Source organism: Blennius ocellaris (genome assembly GCF_963422515.1).
Source record: "Blennius ocellaris genome assembly, chromosome: 7".
NCBI classification, from domain to species: Eukaryota; Metazoa; Chordata; class Actinopteri; order Blenniiformes; family Blenniidae; genus Blennius; species Blennius ocellaris.
In genome coordinates this window covers 15,413,521-15,431,914 of record NC_137656.1, presented here as the reverse complement: position 1 = coordinate 15,431,914, position 18,394 = coordinate 15,413,521, and the positions used below count along the sequence as shown (strand labels likewise).

Sequence of the window (18,394 nt, the reverse complement as noted above, 5' to 3'; positions counted from 1 at the left end):
TATTTTGGGACACCTTGAGAGGCGAGTGTGGCATCTTAGGAAATGTGTTGATGTCTTATAAAGTTAACCTTATTACACAGTGGAGCTTGAAAATAACAAGTATTTTGTTATACAAATTTTCCGTTATTTTGAGCGTCGAGTAACCTCTGTAAAAACTGAATTTGGTTATACAGACAATATTCTGTGATGCAACTATTTTCTATCCATAAGAAGAGAGCCTACTTTGAAATCAGCAAACTCTTAGTATTTACTATTTAACTATGTGAAGGATCCATCCAGTGGGGCAGGAAATCAGAGTATGGTCTATTTAAAATATGTCTACAAGCAGTGCTAACTTGTTGACGAAAAATATAAATCAGCCAGATTGTACTTGTCATTTTATGTTGCATCTTAAAAAAATAACAAGTTTTACAGTATAATGTGCAGAAGAAGTTGATGCATATATTAAATGTTTTGGTTTTTTTTCCAAAGCATGGATGTAAAAACCTTAAAAAGTGAGATTAAAATATTAATTGCTTCTGACGCCTGCATTCACGATGTTTTGATGCTCAATTTGGCGCCTGAACGTCACAGACCTGCGCCTGCGTGGAACGTGTCCCCGCGTGCGGGTCACTGTTGACGGTTTCCAGAGCAACGCGCAGCTCCTGTCAATCACATGGGGGGCAGAGTGAAGCTGTGCATCAGCGCAGACTGAGCTGCTGCTGCTGCTGCTGCTGCTGCTGCTGCAGGACAGAGGAGCTGCAACTGTAAGTGTGGCACGTTTTGTCCTCATTTGTAATAAATAATGCAAAAAAATCCTTTTAGCATTTGTGTTTTAAGGTAAGTGACTTTCTGTACATACTCACTCTAATGCACACTTTCAGACTAGCCCTTCTAATTGTGAAGTGCTTGTTGTGTGTATATTCCTTACTGGGAAAATGATCCTTTAAACTGTCTGAAGACGAGAGAGAGAGATGAAACCCAGCACCAGAGAGCTGTAGGGGACTTATGTGTTCACTTTGTGGAGCGGGGACAGACAGGAATTTATAGTCTCCCCAGTGAAAACAAGTCGGTTTGTCTTGCCAACAAGCTAAATGGTCTCGGTTTCCTGGACAACTGAGCAACATAAACCCCCCCCTCCTGTCCTGATGGCTGTGCAGCCAGACTGAACCACCGGCTCAGACGCAGAGCTGATGTTTCTGTGTTTGTCTTCAGATGCAGGACATGGCAGAGAGGAATGAAGAGGACGCTGACGAGTTTCTTCATACTGGTCAGAAATTACGTTTACGCAACTCGACTTCACCGACCTGCTAGGAAATTTATATTACATTCTGATTATTCCCACAGATCTCAGCATCAGCAGTGGATTCAAATGGGATTCTCATTTCAAACTGGACCACTGTGACCTCCTCCTAGATGCAATGGATGCTCAACTCGATCAACTGCAGGTCTGCACTTTTCTACCTTGATCCCCCCCCCCCCCCCCCCCCCCCCAGGGGAGTTATTTTCCTTCCGTTCACCCGTGCTGGTCATAGTCAGTCCTCGCCACAGATACTATAAGATCCACCCAACCTCCAAAGGTAAACTCGCTTTTTTGTCACTCAACCAGTCTGACAAGTCTTATTAATGTCCACAGCTGCAACCTGTGATGCACGGGGACATTTCTAGGGAGCTGGATTGCAACGATGCAGGTAATTTATATCGTGAAGAGCAGCTTATCTGAGATTCAAATTGTCTAATGTTTTCTTTTCTTGTTTGTTTGTTTGTTTGTTTGTTTTAACAGTTTATAGTTGGAGCCAATCTCTGAGCAAAGACACAGGCCTGGGGAGTACAAGTCAAACCAACGACACTCCAATGTCCTGTCATGAATTGAAGCACACCCCAACTGCAGAGCAAATGGGTACTCATCATGTCAATACCATGACAGGAGAACAATTACAATAGTCCAGTGTAATGATATTTACATCACATCTCTCCTCTTCTGAAGGTACCGCTGGCAGCCCCGTCGCGCACGAGGACACTAAAAAGAGGCGAGACGGGTGGTCCAGGGACAAAGAGGCGGCTGAATCCCGGCGGGAGCAGGTCATCTGGAGGCTGGAGAGGCTGCTGGGAGAGCGCTGCAAGGAAGCAGGGGTGGCGGGAGAAACGCAGCCGCCCTCAGAGAGCGTCTGCACAGAAGACTTTTTCAAGCGCTTCAGTGAGGAGATGGTGGAACTGGTGGTGCCCCGTGGCAGCAGCCCGGAACCAGCCGGAGCAGCAGGGGAGACAAAGCTCTGTGACGGTGATGCCCGCCAGGGTGAAGAATACAGCAACAACGACATTGCTCCTGTTGAGAGACGGACGTCGAAAACCGACAGTGAAGACGAAGTGGCCACCGTCTTTACCCAGTTAATGGAAGCAGGTCAAAGCGGGTGGAAGTCAAATCTACAATGTGGACATGGAAACAGAGAGCCACACAGGCTGGTCGATGGGGATAGCTGTGGTAGGTAGCACCCTACATCCCCTTAATCTCTGCCACAACAAAGAGCTCTCAAGCTGTTAATGAGGATTAAAACGACAATTATCCATCTGCCTTCGCATCATTCACCTTCCATCTGTTTGCCTTACATTTTGAGCTCCAAGAGTTTCTCTGCAGCTGTCAGGGAGGTTTTTATTAAGTGGATATGAATAATCTCCCTGCAGGGCTTTTCCAAAGGTTTTTTTTTTAGATCCTTTAACAATAGATAACTTTAATCAGATCAAATCAAGTTTAAATTGCTTCACGTATCAAAGGAGTAAAAGTTCAAAAAAAAAAACCAGCGACTCAATAAATTCTTCTGAGCAGTAAAGGAGAGGAAGAAATACTGAGGCAGACTCAGATTAAGAGGTGCTGCTAATAGCCAGATTGAGACATCAGCGTCGGGTTTTTCAGTTGTATTCACATCGCGCTAATTATAGCAGTCTTTTAAAGAACACATTATATTGTAGGTGAGAAAATGAACAGGTTACAGTTTAATTCTGAACTCTGTTTTCTGTGGTCTGTTTTCAGGGAAAAGGAAATTCATGAAACCCAAACCTTCTCTCCCTACCAGGCTGGCTCCTTCTTTTTCTTCCTGTATTCCACATGTTGTGCTTTAAAAATCATTGAACACCTTCAACCTTCATTCTTCCTTCTGGACGAGAGCTTCTCCAGCCACCGTGGAAGAAAATGTCCATTTAAGAGACTCTATACTTCACCCAGCAGTTGTTGAACTGGGGGACAGTTTCCCCCACAGGAGGCATTCAGCCACTGCAGAGTGGGTTTAAAATTGCATTATTATGATTTATGGGATTGCTGACACGAATAAATTCTTCCCAAGCTAATGCTGGTGACATACATCACTGTTTAATTAAAGCCAAACTGAATTGGCTCAAGTTGCTGGTACTTATGGAGTGTTAATGACTTGATTCACAAATAGAGATTTTTCACTTGTGTGGAGTGATTAACCTTCCATACATGTATAACCAACATCCTCACTGAAAGAATCACAATGATCGTTCCTTTTCCAGCGTGGTTGCTTGGTGTGCCCTCGCGAGCGTTGAAGCTTCGCAGACCTTTTGATTTTTCCCTCTCGTCTCTCAGCCTCTCCCAGAGCAGAAGTCTTAACAGGCCATGAAAATGTGCAGCACAACAACGGCTGCTCTCCAAAGACCAGACGCTTGGCAGGTAGTGCAACTCCGTTTGGAGAACGTGATCCAACTGGCGCTCCTGGAAATCTGCTCCGTCCAAACGGTGTGTGTGTGTGTTGGCTGCTTGTCTTCCTTCACAGGCGTACCTGTGTTGAGTTTTGACGCCGTGTCCATCGACAGCGACCTGGATACAGTCTGCACAGAGCCAGTGAGGCAGCACATTCACAAGAGCCCGGGTAAGAAGTCAACCTCACCCCCCCCCCCCCAAAAAAAAACAAAAGACACAGTTGATTTAGTTTAGTAAACAATGACGTTCAAATGTGTTTTTATAATACCTGAACTGAAGTACAAAGACGATGCCGGAATGATTTTTACCACCGTCTGTTCAGGATGGCAGTCCCTCATTCAGTGTGTCACAGACCTGAAGGACCTCCGTACCGACCAGAGCGACTCTGACACACTCACACAGGAAGAAAGCGAACCTCAGTCCACAGCAGGTGAATTTGTGTTTTGGGGTTTTTTTAGACTCTAAAGTAACAAAAGTATCACCAGATTACTGTTTGTTGTTTTGTTTTTTTTCTTGTTTACAAAGTTCAGAGATCTCCCTGCAGACAAAACAGAAAGGTTTCTGTCCGTAAAGTTCAACACAGCAGAAGAGAAACTGTCAGGTGACTTTTTTTTTAAATATGTACAATTCTTTCATTTATCAGATTTTGAAGTTTTAACGCTGACTGTATTTATTGTGTATTTCTGTGTGTCTCAGACGTGTGTGTCCTCTGACTGACAGGGACACAGACGAAGAAGTAAACCCTTATACGTCACGGTCCGACTGGCTCAAACTGAAAACCCGACTCTGTAACCTCCGACAAGTAGGAATAAACATCCTATTGAGGAGATGGTTTCACTCCAGTACACGTATGTAGAGTTCTTGTTCTTCTGTGAGATTTAGCTTGTGTTTGTGCGGTTTAGAAATGTGGGGAGGAAGAAGCGGCGCTGAGACTGAGGAGGACTCAGTTGAGAGATGTTGAGCTTTGCCTCGCTGAGCTGCGGCAGAAAAAGAAGGTAACGCACAGCATGTTCAGCAGTCCTCGTGAAAACTGTGAAGACTCACGTGTACTTATTGTTAATGGATTATTTCCCAGCATGCCCTGCAGGGTTTAGAGCGACTGACCGCAACGATGGCGCGGATGGAGAAGGAGAAGCGGGTTTTGGAGTGTGTATTAATAGGCCGCAGGGTGGAGAAGGAGTCTGTCTGGTATGACCTTCATGTAGCAACGTGATCCTCTCCTGTGGGTGTGTGTGTGTGATTTATTTTATATCGTAAAACGATCTGTGTTGCAGCTGTGAGCTGCAGAAACTACGGAGACAGAATGAGCGCATGAGCCTCGAGGTGAGAGACGTTGAGAAAGAGCTGACGGTGTTGAGCCAGCCGAAACACACTCCGAACGACGGAGCCGTCACGAACAGGGTGATTAAAAACCCGACACATTTAGTATGGAAAATCATTGTCTTTCTCAGTACATCTCATGTCTTGTTTTCTTCTGCCGCGATAACAAACAGAATGACGTCCGCGTGTCAGTGCTGGAGAGGGAGGAGCTGGAAAGGCAGCTGGATGCTGCTAAAACACAACTGTTTACTGAGCAGCGGCGTGCAAGAGAGGAGCTGGAGTCCATTAAAGAGGTGCAGTGTGTATTCATAAGGCTTAGGTGATAATATTGAACTATGACGGGTTGATTTATTTATTTTTTAATAATATTGGTCATATTAATAATAAAAAAAAACAACATATATATAAAGTTGTGCACAATGTTTATGTGACATCAGTATTGATGATGATGATTCAAAACAACACACATGAATCACTGATCGGTTGTGTGATATTGGAGCAGAGCTTGGAGGAGACTTGTGAGGAGCTCCAGAGGGCCACAGAGGCAGAGAAAACACTGCGGAACAGATGCAGCGCTCTGGAGGAAGAACATGCGGAGAAAAAAGCACAGATTAAGGTGCTGCAATTCATCCTGTTCGTCATTTTAATACAACTTTGTTTTAATGGATTTGCGCTTCTCCTGCTGTCAGGCCCTTGAGGCTGGAGTGAGCAAGCTGCAGGAGGAATTGGGAGAGAACAAGATGAGGGTGGGCGCTCTGGAGACAACGTTGGCCCAAAAAGAGCTGCAGCTGCTGGATTCAAAGGAGCAGCGTGACGCTTTCCAAACAGAAATAGACGGACAGAAGAGGGAGCTGCAGCGCCTCACAATGCAGCACGACAATGACCTGAAGGAAGTGCAAGAACAGGCCCGAGAAATGATGGTATGTGGTGAGTTTTTTTCTCATAATAAAACTGTATTAAATTAGATTTTTACATGAAAAGGAAGAGTTTATTAAAAGATGAGGACTTGAGGGGTTGAATCGCGTTCCTGAAAAAAGTCCCTCATTTACATTCATTCCATGAGCAAGACCCCACCCTCCCATCCACACACTTGTAAAAGAGATTATTAATCTCAATGTGGTTCTCCTGGTTAAATAAACACTAAATAAATAAGAAGAGGAGAAAGCAAATATAGGAAAGGAGCCAAATTCGTGCCTCACACAGCATATTAAGTTCTTGCAAACAGATTAGTGGGTCTCACATGCCGCCTTCTCTCATTTTGTCAGCTAAAAGAAGAAGAAATAAAGGTGCTGAGGAAATCTCTGCAGCAGCACAAGGAGGAGGCAAAGAGACGTGAAGAGGAAGTCGATGTGGAAGCCTTGCAAAAGGTACTTTAATGATGCTCTGCCTCACATGTGCGAGCCTTTTTTTTGTTTTGTTTTCTCCTCATGCTTGCCTGGTACGCCACTTTCAGGTAGACGAAGCAGTGAAGGAAGAGAGGGTGAAGTGGGACGCTGAGAGAGTTCAACAGTGCGCCGTACTGGAAGAGCAGAACAAAGAAAAGCTGGAAAGCTGGAGGAATGACATTCGGCAGGAAGCACAGAGTCTTCAACATGAAGTGGTGGAACTCCAAACTGTAAGTATTACAATACTTAACTTTAAAAAAAAAAAAAAACAAGTTCAGTTGACACTGTGTTGTGTCTCCGTCACAGCAGAGTCGGGGGACGGCGCTGCAGCTCCAGCAGGACGTCCGGCTGGCGGTGAAAGAGACAGACAGGCTGCGGGCCGAGCTTGAAGAAAGGGAAAGCAGCCATAACCGAATCAGAGCTGGACTGGAGGAGAAACTGAGAGTCGGGGCCCAGCAGCTGGACGCAGAGTGCCAGCATCTACATCTCCTCGTGGAGCAAAGTGGAAACAATGGAAATACAGAGGATCATTGTAGCAGGTGTGATTTTTTTTTTAGGTCTTGACTTCCATGCAAATTCACAGTGTGGTTGATAATGAGACTTGAAAGTTGATGAGCTGTTAATGTTTGTGTTGTTGCACCGCAGTCTGACGGTAGCCGAGGCTCTTCAACACCTGAAAGCAGTACGACAGCGGCTGAAGCACTTCATCAGCCACCTAAACCAGCAGCTGGATTCACAGAAACAGTCCAACGAGCGGCTGAGAAAAGACATGGTAGGTCTGATGGATATTACAATACAGTTAAATGTCTATTTCGGCTCAAATAGACAAGTTTATTTGATTTCAGGAGAGTGAACTGAGCATCCAGAGGCAGCAGCTGAGAGCGGACAGAGATCAGGCCTTGAATTCAGTCAAAGAGCGACTCATTCAGGTACGGTTCCCGCACCTCGAGTTGCTCAAGTTTGTATGGCTACACCGACTTCGCTTAACACCCGAGCTCTGTACCATCGATCCAGGAGCACATTGAAGAGCTCAGCCGCCTGAAATGGGCTCACATGAGTGACGGAGCCGCCGATGGAGGAGGTGGAGCGGCCGTGTCGCTCCGCAGGCAGCTGAGAGCCAAAGACTTTGAGCTGCAGGAGGTTCAGAGGAGCATGGCTCAGTGGAAGGAGCAGACGACGGCTCGACTGGCGTGCAAGTTCGAGGAAGAGCTGACGGCCGAGTTGGAAAGGTACTTAGGATAAAACAAAACTGTGACGTCAAACCTGAGAGCAGGTCTCTGGTTGAGGACGTCATTTCTCATGTTTAAATCTTAATAACGCACACAAGAATGATCTCACCTGTGCTCACATTTCTCTGTGACAATCTGTGCCACCTGACAGGTGCCAGGCAAAGTTGTTGAGGGACAGGTAAACTATGTTCGTCTGACAAAATAGATGAGGTACTAACATGCTGTCTGTCCATATAAGAGCATGAACTCATCCAAACTCAGTGTCGTATGCCATTTAGACCTCCTCTGTAATTTGATGCATAACTATAAACTTGCCTATGTTTATTATTATTATTAGTCTCTTAAAAACAAAACTGTCCTAATGCAGCTCTGTTGTTTGTCTTTTCTTGCTTTCAGAAAATCATCCAAGTCTCAAAACGAGAGGCCAAGAAGACCACAGAGGCTTGGAGTCGAGATGGTTGGTACAAAGGTGAATGTTTTACTGTCACTATATGCATGAGCAGCAAGCTCTTCTAGATAACAGAAAGTGTTTTTGTCCGCACACTTTGTGCTTGTTCGCTGAGAAAGAACCGTCTGTCTCGGTACCTTCCTCCCAACAGGAAGCTCCATGTGCCGTTCGCCCTCCCTGCCTTCATGCCGTGGTGTCTGCTGCCCCCCACTGCCCCTCCGACGTGGCTTCACTGAAGCTGCTGCGTCACCTGCAGGGCAGAGTGATGCAGCTCCGTGTGGAAAACCAGTCGTTCACGTGGAGATCGGATCCCTTGCCTCACTGCAGTGAGTTCTGTCCAGCCAGTATCGTCAGGACTTAACACCCAAGTTGCACAGCAAATGAGTAAATAAACCTTAAAAAAAAAACTGTCCACAGCTACTAACGGAAAAGAGTGTCTGGTTTAATGATCCAGTATAAAATACAGAGATTGTTAGTGCTGACACACTGCATTGAGATTCTTTCCTGGATTTCCCTCCAAACAGTGTTTAAATGCTTTTCACAATACGGCTGAGAACTAAATGACATATCATTTGTTTGCAGGTCATGAAACATCCATCAGGTCACTGTCCAGTGGGGACGTCGCCCCTCACTGAGCCAGTGGACCAACACCAGTGACTTTACGCTGTGGAACTTTCAGAAAAAGTCGCCTCGGTGATTGTAACCGTGACTCTATGGCCCAAAGGACTCGCTATTACATGATTAACAAGCAGGTCACAGTCACAAAGACGACGTGGTCACCAAGTCCATATTCCTGCATGTTAATCACATTTTATAGCCGAGTTCCAGTGAACCGTGAGGGACTTGACGAGCCGACGTTTCAGAGTCATGTGAGTTAAACAACCTCGTAAAGCCGGCGAGCACAAGTGGACTTGAAGTGATAACATTTGAACACTGAAAAGCATTTCTCGGGTGAATAATGTCAGATCATCAAGAGGTTGCTCCGTTACATGTCTGAGAACGGGGGACACCTTCCCAACGTGACCCACAGAATCACAAACTTCACCTGAAATGACAGAATGTCTCTCAACGAAAACCGGCTTTGCCTACTGTGTCTGTAAATGGGCAATTTAATGGAAAAAAAAAGAAAAGACAAATATAAAACACTGGATTTGCAATTCTAGCCACATACTGTACATTTGAAAATACAATCAAATCATTCAAACTGCATTCAGCTCAACACTATGGGAAGATGATTCTTCCACTGTGATTCTACAAATGGGAACAACTTCTTCCGTGAGCGGCGTCTGGAGCCTGAACAGAAGAACTCTGGTGCCTCACACCGACACGCAGCAAAATCAAATCATGTTTACAATTCAACAGGCTTTTAGAAAGAGTATGTACAAATGAACTTGTGTTTCAAGACAAATGTTAGCGCTATAGTGCATATGAAATAAATTACGTAAGGCTTTCTCTCTGTAGACCTCGGAGATTTAGGCTCATGGGACGGGTCAAATTTGATTGGTTATTACATTACTTGTACTTGACTGGCAAGAACGTCAGAAAACACAAACTGATGGGACTGTAGAAGAAATGACAAGTCACACGAGCTGCACGATATTTAGACGGAGCCAGAAGCTTGAAGCCGACTGGCTTGAAAAAAGGAGTCCTTCGAAGTCTTTCGCTTTGGCATCGCACTGGAACGGGGACGGGCGCCGTCACATCTCCATGTCCTCCTCCGCGGAGCCGTGGCACTCCTCGGGGAAGCTGTATAGAGGAGGGCGTGTGTCCGCGGGGGGGCTGGAGGGCTTCGGGGGAGCATGAGGGACGGGGGACGGACACGGGGTCGGGGGCTGCCGCGACGCCGTCTGTTTGCGCTGTTTCTGCAACGAGCCCTTGAGCCGCCTGCAGAAAGGGTCGTCTGGCGGTCGCCACAGAACCAGCTCCATGCAGGAATGACTCCTGGGGGACAAAAACACACCGAGACGCCGGTGAGACGCAAAGTAACACGGAGGGGGGGGGGAGGAAGACAGACCACCTCTACACCTTTCTCAAGCTAACCCCCCCGCTCGGGCCAACATGGATTTGGGCCTTTTTTTTAACTCGCCATCAAAATGTTCCAGTGAGAAAACAGAGAGGACCTACACAGACTGGGCTACAGTGTGAGGGAGGATGTCACTGATGCCGCGCTGCAGTCCTTCCTTCAGACTGTCAGAGATGACCAGCACCGGCCGCCGGGGAGCCGGCTCCACGTCCAGATCTTCATCCTCGTCGTCGTCCTCTAGTGTTATTCTACAGCGACATTCATATTGCAGTGTTGACTGAAAACAACAGCGGGGTGCGCTAATCCCCAACACTGCACAGAATACAAAACATACACGGCTCTGGAAAAATGGGAGTAACCTTGCAATTACAGTGAACGAAGAACACCCTGAATCGGGAATCCAAATCTTCTCTAAAGCGGTTGTGTCTTATTGCAGAGGCTGCTTCATTTTAGGGGGGACGCTTCCTCCGGGGGGAAATGGAGGAGCACATTCGTGGCCGTGGAACGACCTCGTCCTCGGCCTCCATTAACCTCCAGAGGACGCTGAGGCACAGCTGTGGCCCTATTTGTCACATGTAGATTTGTTCTGATCATCTATAGCGTCGTTACATTTAAATAAGACACGCGTAGTCCAAGTATTGTCTTTTGAAGAAAAACAAATAAACAACATTGCAAGAAAAAACTAAACCTTAATCACACACGTTGTACCTGATCTGGCTTCAACCAGAGAAAGTGGACGAGGTGCAGGAACTGTTTCTATTTAAAAGTGGGATTTGTTCGGCCTAACTCGAGGTTACAGGCTATTTCCATGCGATGGAGGACACACCCCCTCCTTTCTCAGAAAAGCTTCCATCTGAATTCTTACCTTTTATATTTAACACTCATTGTTATAACACTGTGTATTAATTATATTTTATGTATAATGCACCAATAGTCGAGTTTGGCTCAGTCCAACCGAAGAGCAAAATACCCATCATGCGCCGTCTTCGCAGATCAAAGTTAGTGAAACTCAGCAGTGTGAAGTGATCACTGCAGAAGTGGGTGGAGCTGGTCATTCTCCACCGAATTAATTAACTCCATTTTTTTTCTTAAAGATGGAGGCCGGCTGACTTATGTACAACTGCATAGTGAGCATTTGGAGTTTGTTCTGACCAAAGAAAAACATTTAAAAATCAAAAAGGACAAACTTAAGTTCAAGAATCAGAAGTAGACTGCAAACATTTTTTTTTTGGCATGAGTTGTTAAAAAAAAAACTAAAAACTCTCAACAGAAAAAACACCTGAGAAGCCGTGACGAGTAACCGACTTAACAATCAGCGACCAGCAAACACAAAGTACCTGTCTTCAATCTCCCGAAGCTTCCTCTGAGCCGCCTCCACCTCCATGCCGGAGCCGTCGCCTTCGGGCCTGGACCGGGGGGAGGGGGGTTCGGGCAGGTTCTGGGGCGCGGAGCAGGGTGGTGGAGGCGTAGGGGGGGCCGGCTGCTGCGACACGGGGGGGCATCTGCTTGCTGTGGGCCACTCGTGGTGCAAGCTTGAGCTCTCTGAAACGTCCACTTCGGCCTCAAACATTAACCTCCTCTTTTTTGCACTGCACCCCCTGATAAAACATCGGCGAGGATGTGTTAACATATTTTAACAAGGGTGTCAAATATGAAATGTGCATCTACAATAGAGCTGGAATGGAGTCAACTGGCACTGATTTCCAGCGACAGATCCTCACAAATAAATACAATTAAACCAATTCTGTATCATCTAAAGAGAGAATAAAATGTCCCGTTAATCCTTGGATCAATCAGACTGACCTCTTTTTTTAACTCGAGTGCTCACGTGGCCTGAAAGGATCTAAAACGTACAACTTTAATGCCATTTTTAAAAAAAAGTGCTTGGCCCAACGGTGAAGGAAAATCGACTGGTAGAGAGTATTATAAGTGTTCTTGTTTCAAATCTCCACAATTCCAAATCTCAAGTTTCAGAACATGAAATGTTCTCACAGATTTATTCAGTCATGAAACTGAGATGAAACTCTGGATGTGAAATAAAATTAAGAAATATTTGAAGGTCTAGAGGAACTGTAAATGAGAAAAACTATGATATATATATATTTAAAAAAAAAAAAGTTCAGTGAGCTGGCGTTTTCACCGAGTGGAGCTCCATGAGCAAAGACCAAGGAGAACACCCACTGTTGAAAGAAAAACCAGCAAATGGCCAGATCAATGATTAAGAAAAAACTTTCGGAGAAAAGTGACATTCTTTCCCGGGTTAATGTGTTATAAATGTGTAAACTGGAGCCACAAAGAAAACATGACGCTTAAGGACGGTGCAGTTGCATCATGGTGTTGTGATGTCCTGCTGCTGAAAACATTGTGGGGCTCAATGAAATGATGAATTCCGAAGATGAGAAAGACCTTTCAGAGCCAAATGTCTCACGCAGAGTGTTTCAGTAGTACGACGACGCGGAGCACACCTCCTGATCCTGCTGCTGTTGTTTCCAAACATTAAGCAACCAAATGCTACCGATTAGAAATAGTATCCAGGTCCTACTATTAAAACACTTTATGGGAGTTATTGATGCTTTTGTAAAAAAAAAAAAAAAAAATGGAACATTTGGATTGTGTGAGTATTGCTTGATTTGTGAGTTTATTCCAAATTGCAGAGTAAAACTAATGGGTACCGGTAACCGACAAGCTCGGTGTGCGTCTGTCACTCACTCATCATCCACTCTCCTCCGGTGTTTCCTGAGGCATCGCGTCTCCCAGCTGCTGCAGGACAGAGATGTGACAAAACCAAAAACAATGCACGAGAGCGTTACAGTGACATTTTTCTAATCTAATGGTATTCTACAGTGAAGTTAGTAGCTGCTCCCCAGCCTACCAGGATGAAATAAATCCAGCATGCAGTCTGTCTCCAATTTAACACGCAGACTCACTTCTGCCACCTACAGCACACAACCTGCATCACTTAACTTTACAAAAACTATGCCATTTAAAAATGCGACCACGACACTTCTGACAAGGTAGCTTTTTTTGTGTGTCAAGTGTTCTGCAGCCTGTTCAGATGATCGTCTCCGTACTTGCTGGCGGCCGCTGCTCTCTGGAGGTGAGCGGACGTGCTCGGAGGTCCGAAGTCAAACTCTGGAAGGCTCGTGGGGCCTGAGAATGAAAACATGGCTGGCAGAAACCTCAGTCCACTGCAAGCAGAGAGCAGGGAGGTGCATGGCGGGAGAGAAGGAAAAAACAACAACAACACAGGTCGTTATTTAAATATCTAATCTGGGAGATTAAGGCAGATGACCGTCAGATGAGCTGATGTGGGTATTTCCAGGCAGCTAACCGACGCTTAAGTTCTACGCTCTGTTTGGACGAGGCTTTTTATGATCGAGCTAAGCTACAACGGCATTGTTGTAGGCTGCATTTACCTGCCGTGGCAACACATATTTAAGCATGTGGAAAGTTTGCGGAGTGAAGCAGCAGCTTTAGACTGACCTGTGCAGCCGCCCTGCCCCTCACTGGGGTTGTTGTTGATGTCGACGCGTCGCTAGCTCGCCTCCGTTCTCTTCACATCGTTTCAGCTTTTGGGGGAATAATTGTCGTTAGCGCACGGTCAGAGGCTCCCCGGGGCTTGAAGGCTTCACGAACATAACGCCGCTCCACCGCAAGAGGAGAGGAATCGGTCGTTTAATGGACTGTCCTAAAAGGTGGGCTGGAACAACTGACGTTAGATGGCTATTCTGAAACGGTGAGTTTTACAAGGGGAGGCGTCTTTACGAATCCTACTGCAGAGGCGCAGCGACACGCGCTCCTCGGCCTCTGATTGGATGCTATCTGTATCCTTCGCTGGCTTGGGGCCTGATAAGAGTTGTTATTGGTTGGGGGTGGGATTAAAGGGATCAGGCTCAGCCAATCAGAAGTTGAGTAAAGAGGTCGACAGCTTCGCCATGGTAGGGTTGTAGCACACGCGCGGGATGACTTCGCCAATGTTCTCGAATATGCGTAAAGTTACGTTTAAAGTTAAGATGCATTTTGGGAAATGTAGTCATGAAAACAATTAGCTCCGTTTTGTTTTGAAAGTATCTGTTGGTTATAATAACAGTCTAATTTTGGGACTTGTATTTACCAAACCATTTATTTAATCATTATTTTTTTGTTAAAAAATAAAAAGATGTGTTTAACGCACATTGGCTCTCCAGCTCTTCCACTGTGTTGTCATCTTATATGAGAGTCATGTGACAGTGAAATACTAGAAGCTGTTGTCTCTGCCCGAGTCCTCACTCAGCTCTGATTATTCACACTGGACACACTGAAGAGGTAACAACCTGCAGTTTTCCGTCATTTCTGCCGAAACTCATCACTCAACTGCTGTAATAACCAACATCTTAAAACCATTGACACGACCAGTAGTAGTCTGTTGCATGTCTAAGATCTAATGAGCGTATATTTCCGGATTCTTTTGTTTGATATGTGTGTTCTGTGTCTCCTCAGACTTCACATTGCATATTTCTGTTGTTGTGACTTTGTTCGTGTCGGCTGCGTTTCCAAGCAGGTCATCCACAATGCTGTCTCTGGTCATAATCACTAGTCTGCTGGCTGTTGCCTCCAGCAAACCATGTGGTATGTAACTTTTTGTTTTTAAAAGAGAATAATCTATTGCTGATCGATAAACACATTGTGCTTACTAAGTCTGAAATGACTGTGGGGCAACTCAGTTTACACACTGACTCATCTGGTCTGGAAATCCACAGATTTTGCAATTCTGGATTTATTTGAGTGGCTCTCATATCACTCCTTCCTGATTGATACTTGTGCACCTATCATCAAGTTAACATAAACACTCTTTCCCCCCCTGTTTCTTATTGGGAAGAAGCATTCAGAAAGTGGGAACTCAAAACAAAATCAACAAATCCACAGAGTCTTGCCAATTTCTCTCCTTTCTGCTGACGCAGCTGCTGCGGTTTTGCAATTCACAGACCGTGTTGATGTCAGCACTGGAATGGAAATCCTACCCGTTCTATTATGTTTCATTTATGTGTGCTGACATTTTGACCTGTTTCTGATTATTTCAATCCAGAAACTGGTGAATCGCACAGTGAGCTGCTCCTGTCACTCAACAAGAATCTCCTCCGCTCTCTGGATAATCAGGAAGGACTTCCCAATCCCAGTGTCCACCTGGCATTACGTCTTTCCGATAACCACAACCACGTCAAGGAGGGCGAACACATCAATAGACTAAAAACTAGTTTACACGATGACATTCAAAGGTTTGCTCACGCTTGCAAGTGCTTTTTGTCCACCTGTGTCTGTTTTGAGAGTATCGGCACTAAATTAAAGTAACTTTGTGGCATTCTCAGCTCTCTGTCTAACAGCCAGTCTGTGGTTGGGCTCTTGGCGTTGTACACTCTGGCCCTGAAATCCTCCTGCCATGATCTCAACACGATCACCTTCACCGTCAACGACAAGAGTGAGACACTCCTGACACATCTGAAGAAGCAGATGGAGCGAGAGAAGGAGCACATTGCATGTAAGGTTTCCTTTGACCTTTCGGACGGCCCCTGGAGTCATAAAGAGTTTTTTTCAAATTCCTCCTTTCATTGTGCTGCAACATGAGTTCAAAGTTTATGGATGTTTATGGATGTTAAAAAAAAAAAAACCCAGACTCTCGCAAAAAAAAAAGAAAAGGAGAGAGAAAACCGTAACTTTTGATCATTTATATGTTGTTTTACAAGTTATGCTTGTAAGATTCAGCTATTCAACAATTACACTGAAACTAATGTTAAAAAAAAAGGACTCTGCCGGTGAAGAAAGTAATGTACTCGTGTGTCCATATGATGTAATTACTTTCAATGTTCTCTCCTATATTCCAGTCAGCCAACGCCCTTTGACCAACTATTACCAGTACTCGCTCGGTGTGCTTGCTCTCTGTGTGAGCGGCGTCCGGGTGAACAACCATGTCACCAACAAGCTCATCAAAGCAGTGGAGCTTCAGCACTTCACACACGGAGAAACTGAGAGCGTTGGTGAGCCAGAATATTGAAAATGTGGACTATGTGCAGGTGGTACCAATACACGTTGTCAGTCAATTGTCTCACAGATCTGTTTAGGCCTCCTGTTATCATCCAGTAGCAATATTATCAACGGAAGATGTTTCGTATTAACAAGTGTGCATGTCTGTAAACAAAAGAAAAGAACTTCAACATAGAGTTGTATGCCGAGATAACTGTGAAGAGGGCAGTTACATTTGAATTTATATTTTAGACATTGAAAACTTAAAAGAATAGTCTGTGGTGACTTGGGAGTTTTATTGGTCCAAACTTTTATGAAACAACTTCCTCTCTGTTTCACTAAAGTTGTCCAGTGTGTTTGCTGTTACTGAGGTGTGGAAAAAGTGAACGACTTTTTAAGTCTTCAGATAAGTTTGGACCAAAAAAAAAAACATTTGTTCATTATGGCTGACTTTCTCAGACACCTACGCTATGGCTGGAATGGCTCTCCAGTGTGTGAAGGACTCCGGCTCTCATGTGCACAATGCTGCTGAGCTGGAAACCGCTATCATGATGACCAAGCAGAAGCTTCTGGCAGCTCGTAGGCCCGACGGCCATATTGGGAATGAGTTCAGCACAGGACTTGCAGTACAAGTAAGGTCTCTTTTTCCTTTGTTCCGCCCTGGCCTTTGGCTGAAATCTTAAGAGAGTTCAATCCCTGTCGCTCCAACTTATGCACTTGTTGTGTGTCAGGCTTTACTGGCTATGGGCAGTGAGGTGGCAGATTGTGCTCCGTCAATGAAGGCCATGAGGACAGCAGCCAGAAACAACGTATACCACAACCCCATGTCCATATCGCAGACACTTCCTGCTCTGTATAAACAATCCTATCTCTCAGTGAAAAGCAAGGAGTGTCTCCATGAGCATGGTAAGAATAGCAATATTTCAACAGTATGTGGCCTTCCTGATGTTGGGATCCTCACTGCTCTTGCTGTGGTGCACCTGTTCCCGCAGACACTCTGGTGCTGGAGCCCTTAGATCCTGTGGCGGTTCTCCCCAGTCAGACCAAGGTGGCTGTGACCGTGGAGGTGGTGACGTCCAGCGGAGAGGCAGCGGTTTATTCCGTCAGCGTCCCAAAGAGCAGCTCCCTGCTGGAGGCCCTCACACTGCTCCAAGAGAAAAGTGCTGGCTTCACGTGAGTCCCCATGATGCACCGCAGTATTCTTTTATATATATATATATAGTCTGTATGATTGACGACATTTGATCTCTGATGTCCTTTAGATTTGAGACAGAGTCCAGCTTGTGGGGACCTTTCTTAAGTGTGATTAACGGAGAGCAGGCCAGACAGAGCGACCGCAGATTCTGGCACCTCTCCTCTGAGGGCACTGCTCTCTCACAGGGTGAGAGGACCACTGTGACAAACATTCGCAGCACATCTGTAATCTGTTTTGATTTAACTGTTGTTTCTTATTTTGCTCCTTCAGGTGTTGCTGACTTTAAGATTGGAGCAGATCAAAGGATCGCTATCAGAAATACGAGCTACTGAAGATACAGGAGAATCACAAAGACTTCGGTCTTTGGAGGATTGTTTTTATTTTAACCGGTGATTTTACTGAAGTTGTCTGTTGCTATCATGATTGAATGTAATGTGTTTTCTTTTTTTTTTTAAGAAGAGACATTTTATTAAAAGGTAATAACGAAAAAAGTTCAACAATCTTTGCTAAAACTATTCGGGCCTCAATCCGTGAATTGTGAAATGTTATTTTTGATGGATTTTTACTATTGGAATAAAGAAGCTGATTGTGCAATATAATGTTATTTCAAAATCATGATTCATTATTTTTTTTCTTCAAAAGAATACTCTGTGGTGTGTGTAGTATTGGTGCAAAAAAAACGTCTTTATTTTGTTAAAGTGGCTGGTTTTCTCTATCACAAAGAACTTTCTAAATGGGCATTTAAAGTGTGTATTATTTTGGAGGTTTGGCTAAGTTGTCTCAACATTTTCCTGCAGGTTGTGTGATTTGTCATTTATCCTAAAAACATGGAGAATCATCTCAGTAGCATTTATTTAGCAATCCATCTTCTACTTGTGGGTAAAAAAAGTTTTTTTTTGTTGTGACACAGGCTACATGTTTTGAAAAAAGTATAAAAAAAAATCTGCTCAACAAGTACAAATTAATCCCAACATAAACTCAATTTTAATACTTTGTGGTGCAAAAGATGGTGGAAGGTTAAAAAAAAATCCCTCCCATAACTTTTGTGTGCATTCTTTTTTTTCAGTGTTGTGTTCACTACTCTTATGAAGATTGTGTTTCCT

At 44.8% G+C, this 18,394-nt stretch overlaps 3 protein-coding genes across 5 annotated transcripts; 2 read left to right on the top strand and 1 right to left on the bottom strand.

Moving 5' to 3' along the window:
- Positions 1–1,932: 1,932 nt before the first annotated feature.
- On the top strand, positions 1,933–8,778 carry LOC308132825 (uncharacterized protein; the record flags this gene model as incomplete). Its single annotated transcript, XM_080500009.1, has 22 exons — positions 1,933–2,380; positions 3,581–3,664; positions 3,768–3,863; positions 4,017–4,124; positions 4,268–4,295; positions 4,415–4,496; positions 4,597–4,689; positions 4,770–4,882; positions 4,969–5,095; positions 5,188–5,307; positions 5,517–5,630; positions 5,704–5,934; positions 6,280–6,381; positions 6,468–6,629; positions 6,709–6,938; positions 7,045–7,171; positions 7,245–7,328; positions 7,414–7,628; positions 7,780–7,806; positions 8,025–8,097; positions 8,228–8,402; positions 8,659–8,778. 22 exons carry the CDS (start codon positions 1,933–1,935, stop codon positions 8,709–8,711), a joined length of 2,892 nt encoding a protein of 963 aa, XP_080356135.1. The 3' UTR covers positions 8,712–8,778.
- ccdc117 (coiled-coil domain containing 117) lies at positions 8,539–13,712 on the bottom strand. Of its 2 annotated transcripts, XM_080499769.1 has the most exons (6): positions 13,583–13,600; positions 13,171–13,287; positions 12,809–12,859; positions 11,437–11,697; positions 10,201–10,347; positions 8,541–10,017 (listed from the first exon to the last, which is right to left on the bottom strand). In XM_080499769.1, the coding sequence occupies exons 2-6, from the start codon at positions 13,263–13,265 to the stop codon at positions 9,774–9,776; spliced, it is 798 nt and encodes a 265-aa protein (XP_080355895.1). In that variant the 5' UTR covers positions 13,266–13,287; positions 13,583–13,600; the 3' UTR covers positions 8,541–9,773. The 2 variants fall into 2 exon arrangements, with proteins under 2 accessions (XP_080355894.1, XP_080355895.1); XM_080499768.1 differs by lacking the exon at positions 10,201–10,347 and having other exon boundaries at positions 8,539–10,017; positions 13,583–13,712.
- Positions 13,713–13,720: 8 nt separating this feature from the next.
- Positions 13,721–17,938, top strand: tcn2 (transcobalamin II). 2 transcript variants are annotated; one of them, XM_080499765.1, is made up of 10 exons: positions 13,721–13,835; positions 14,640–14,707; positions 15,165–15,354; positions 15,445–15,614; positions 15,958–16,110; positions 16,556–16,728; positions 16,828–17,002; positions 17,089–17,269; positions 17,359–17,477; positions 17,562–17,938. In XM_080499765.1, exons 1-10 carry the CDS (start codon positions 13,819–13,821, stop codon positions 17,621–17,623), a joined length of 1,308 nt encoding a protein of 435 aa, XP_080355891.1. In that variant the 5' UTR covers positions 13,721–13,818; the 3' UTR covers positions 17,624–17,938. The 2 variants fall into 2 exon arrangements, with proteins under 2 accessions (XP_080355891.1, XP_080355892.1); XM_080499766.1 differs by lacking the exon at positions 13,721–13,835 and adding an exon at positions 14,383–14,404.
- Positions 17,939–18,394: the final 456 nt, after the last annotated feature.

Coding starts and splice junctions, on each gene's coding strand:
- ccdc117 (XM_080499769.1), bottom strand. CDS start 13,265: ATGTTTTCATTCTCAGGCCCCACGAGCCTTCCAGAGTTTGACTTCGGA. Junction 11,698..12,808: donor CGGAGGAGAGTGGATGATGA/GTGAGTGACAGA, acceptor ATGTTTTATCAG/GGGGTGCAGTGCAAAAAAGA. Junction 10,348..11,436: donor CTTCGGGAGATTGAAGACAG/GTACTTTGTGTT, acceptor ATGTCGCTGTAG/AATAACACTAGAGGACGACG.
- tcn2 (XM_080499765.1), top strand. Junction 15,355..15,444: donor TTACACGATGACATTCAAAG/GTTTGCTCACGC, acceptor TGGCATTCTCAG/CTCTCTGTCTAACAGCCAGT. Junction 17,478..17,561: donor GGGCACTGCTCTCTCACAGG/GTGAGAGGACCA, acceptor TTGCTCCTTCAG/GTGTTGCTGACTTTAAGATT.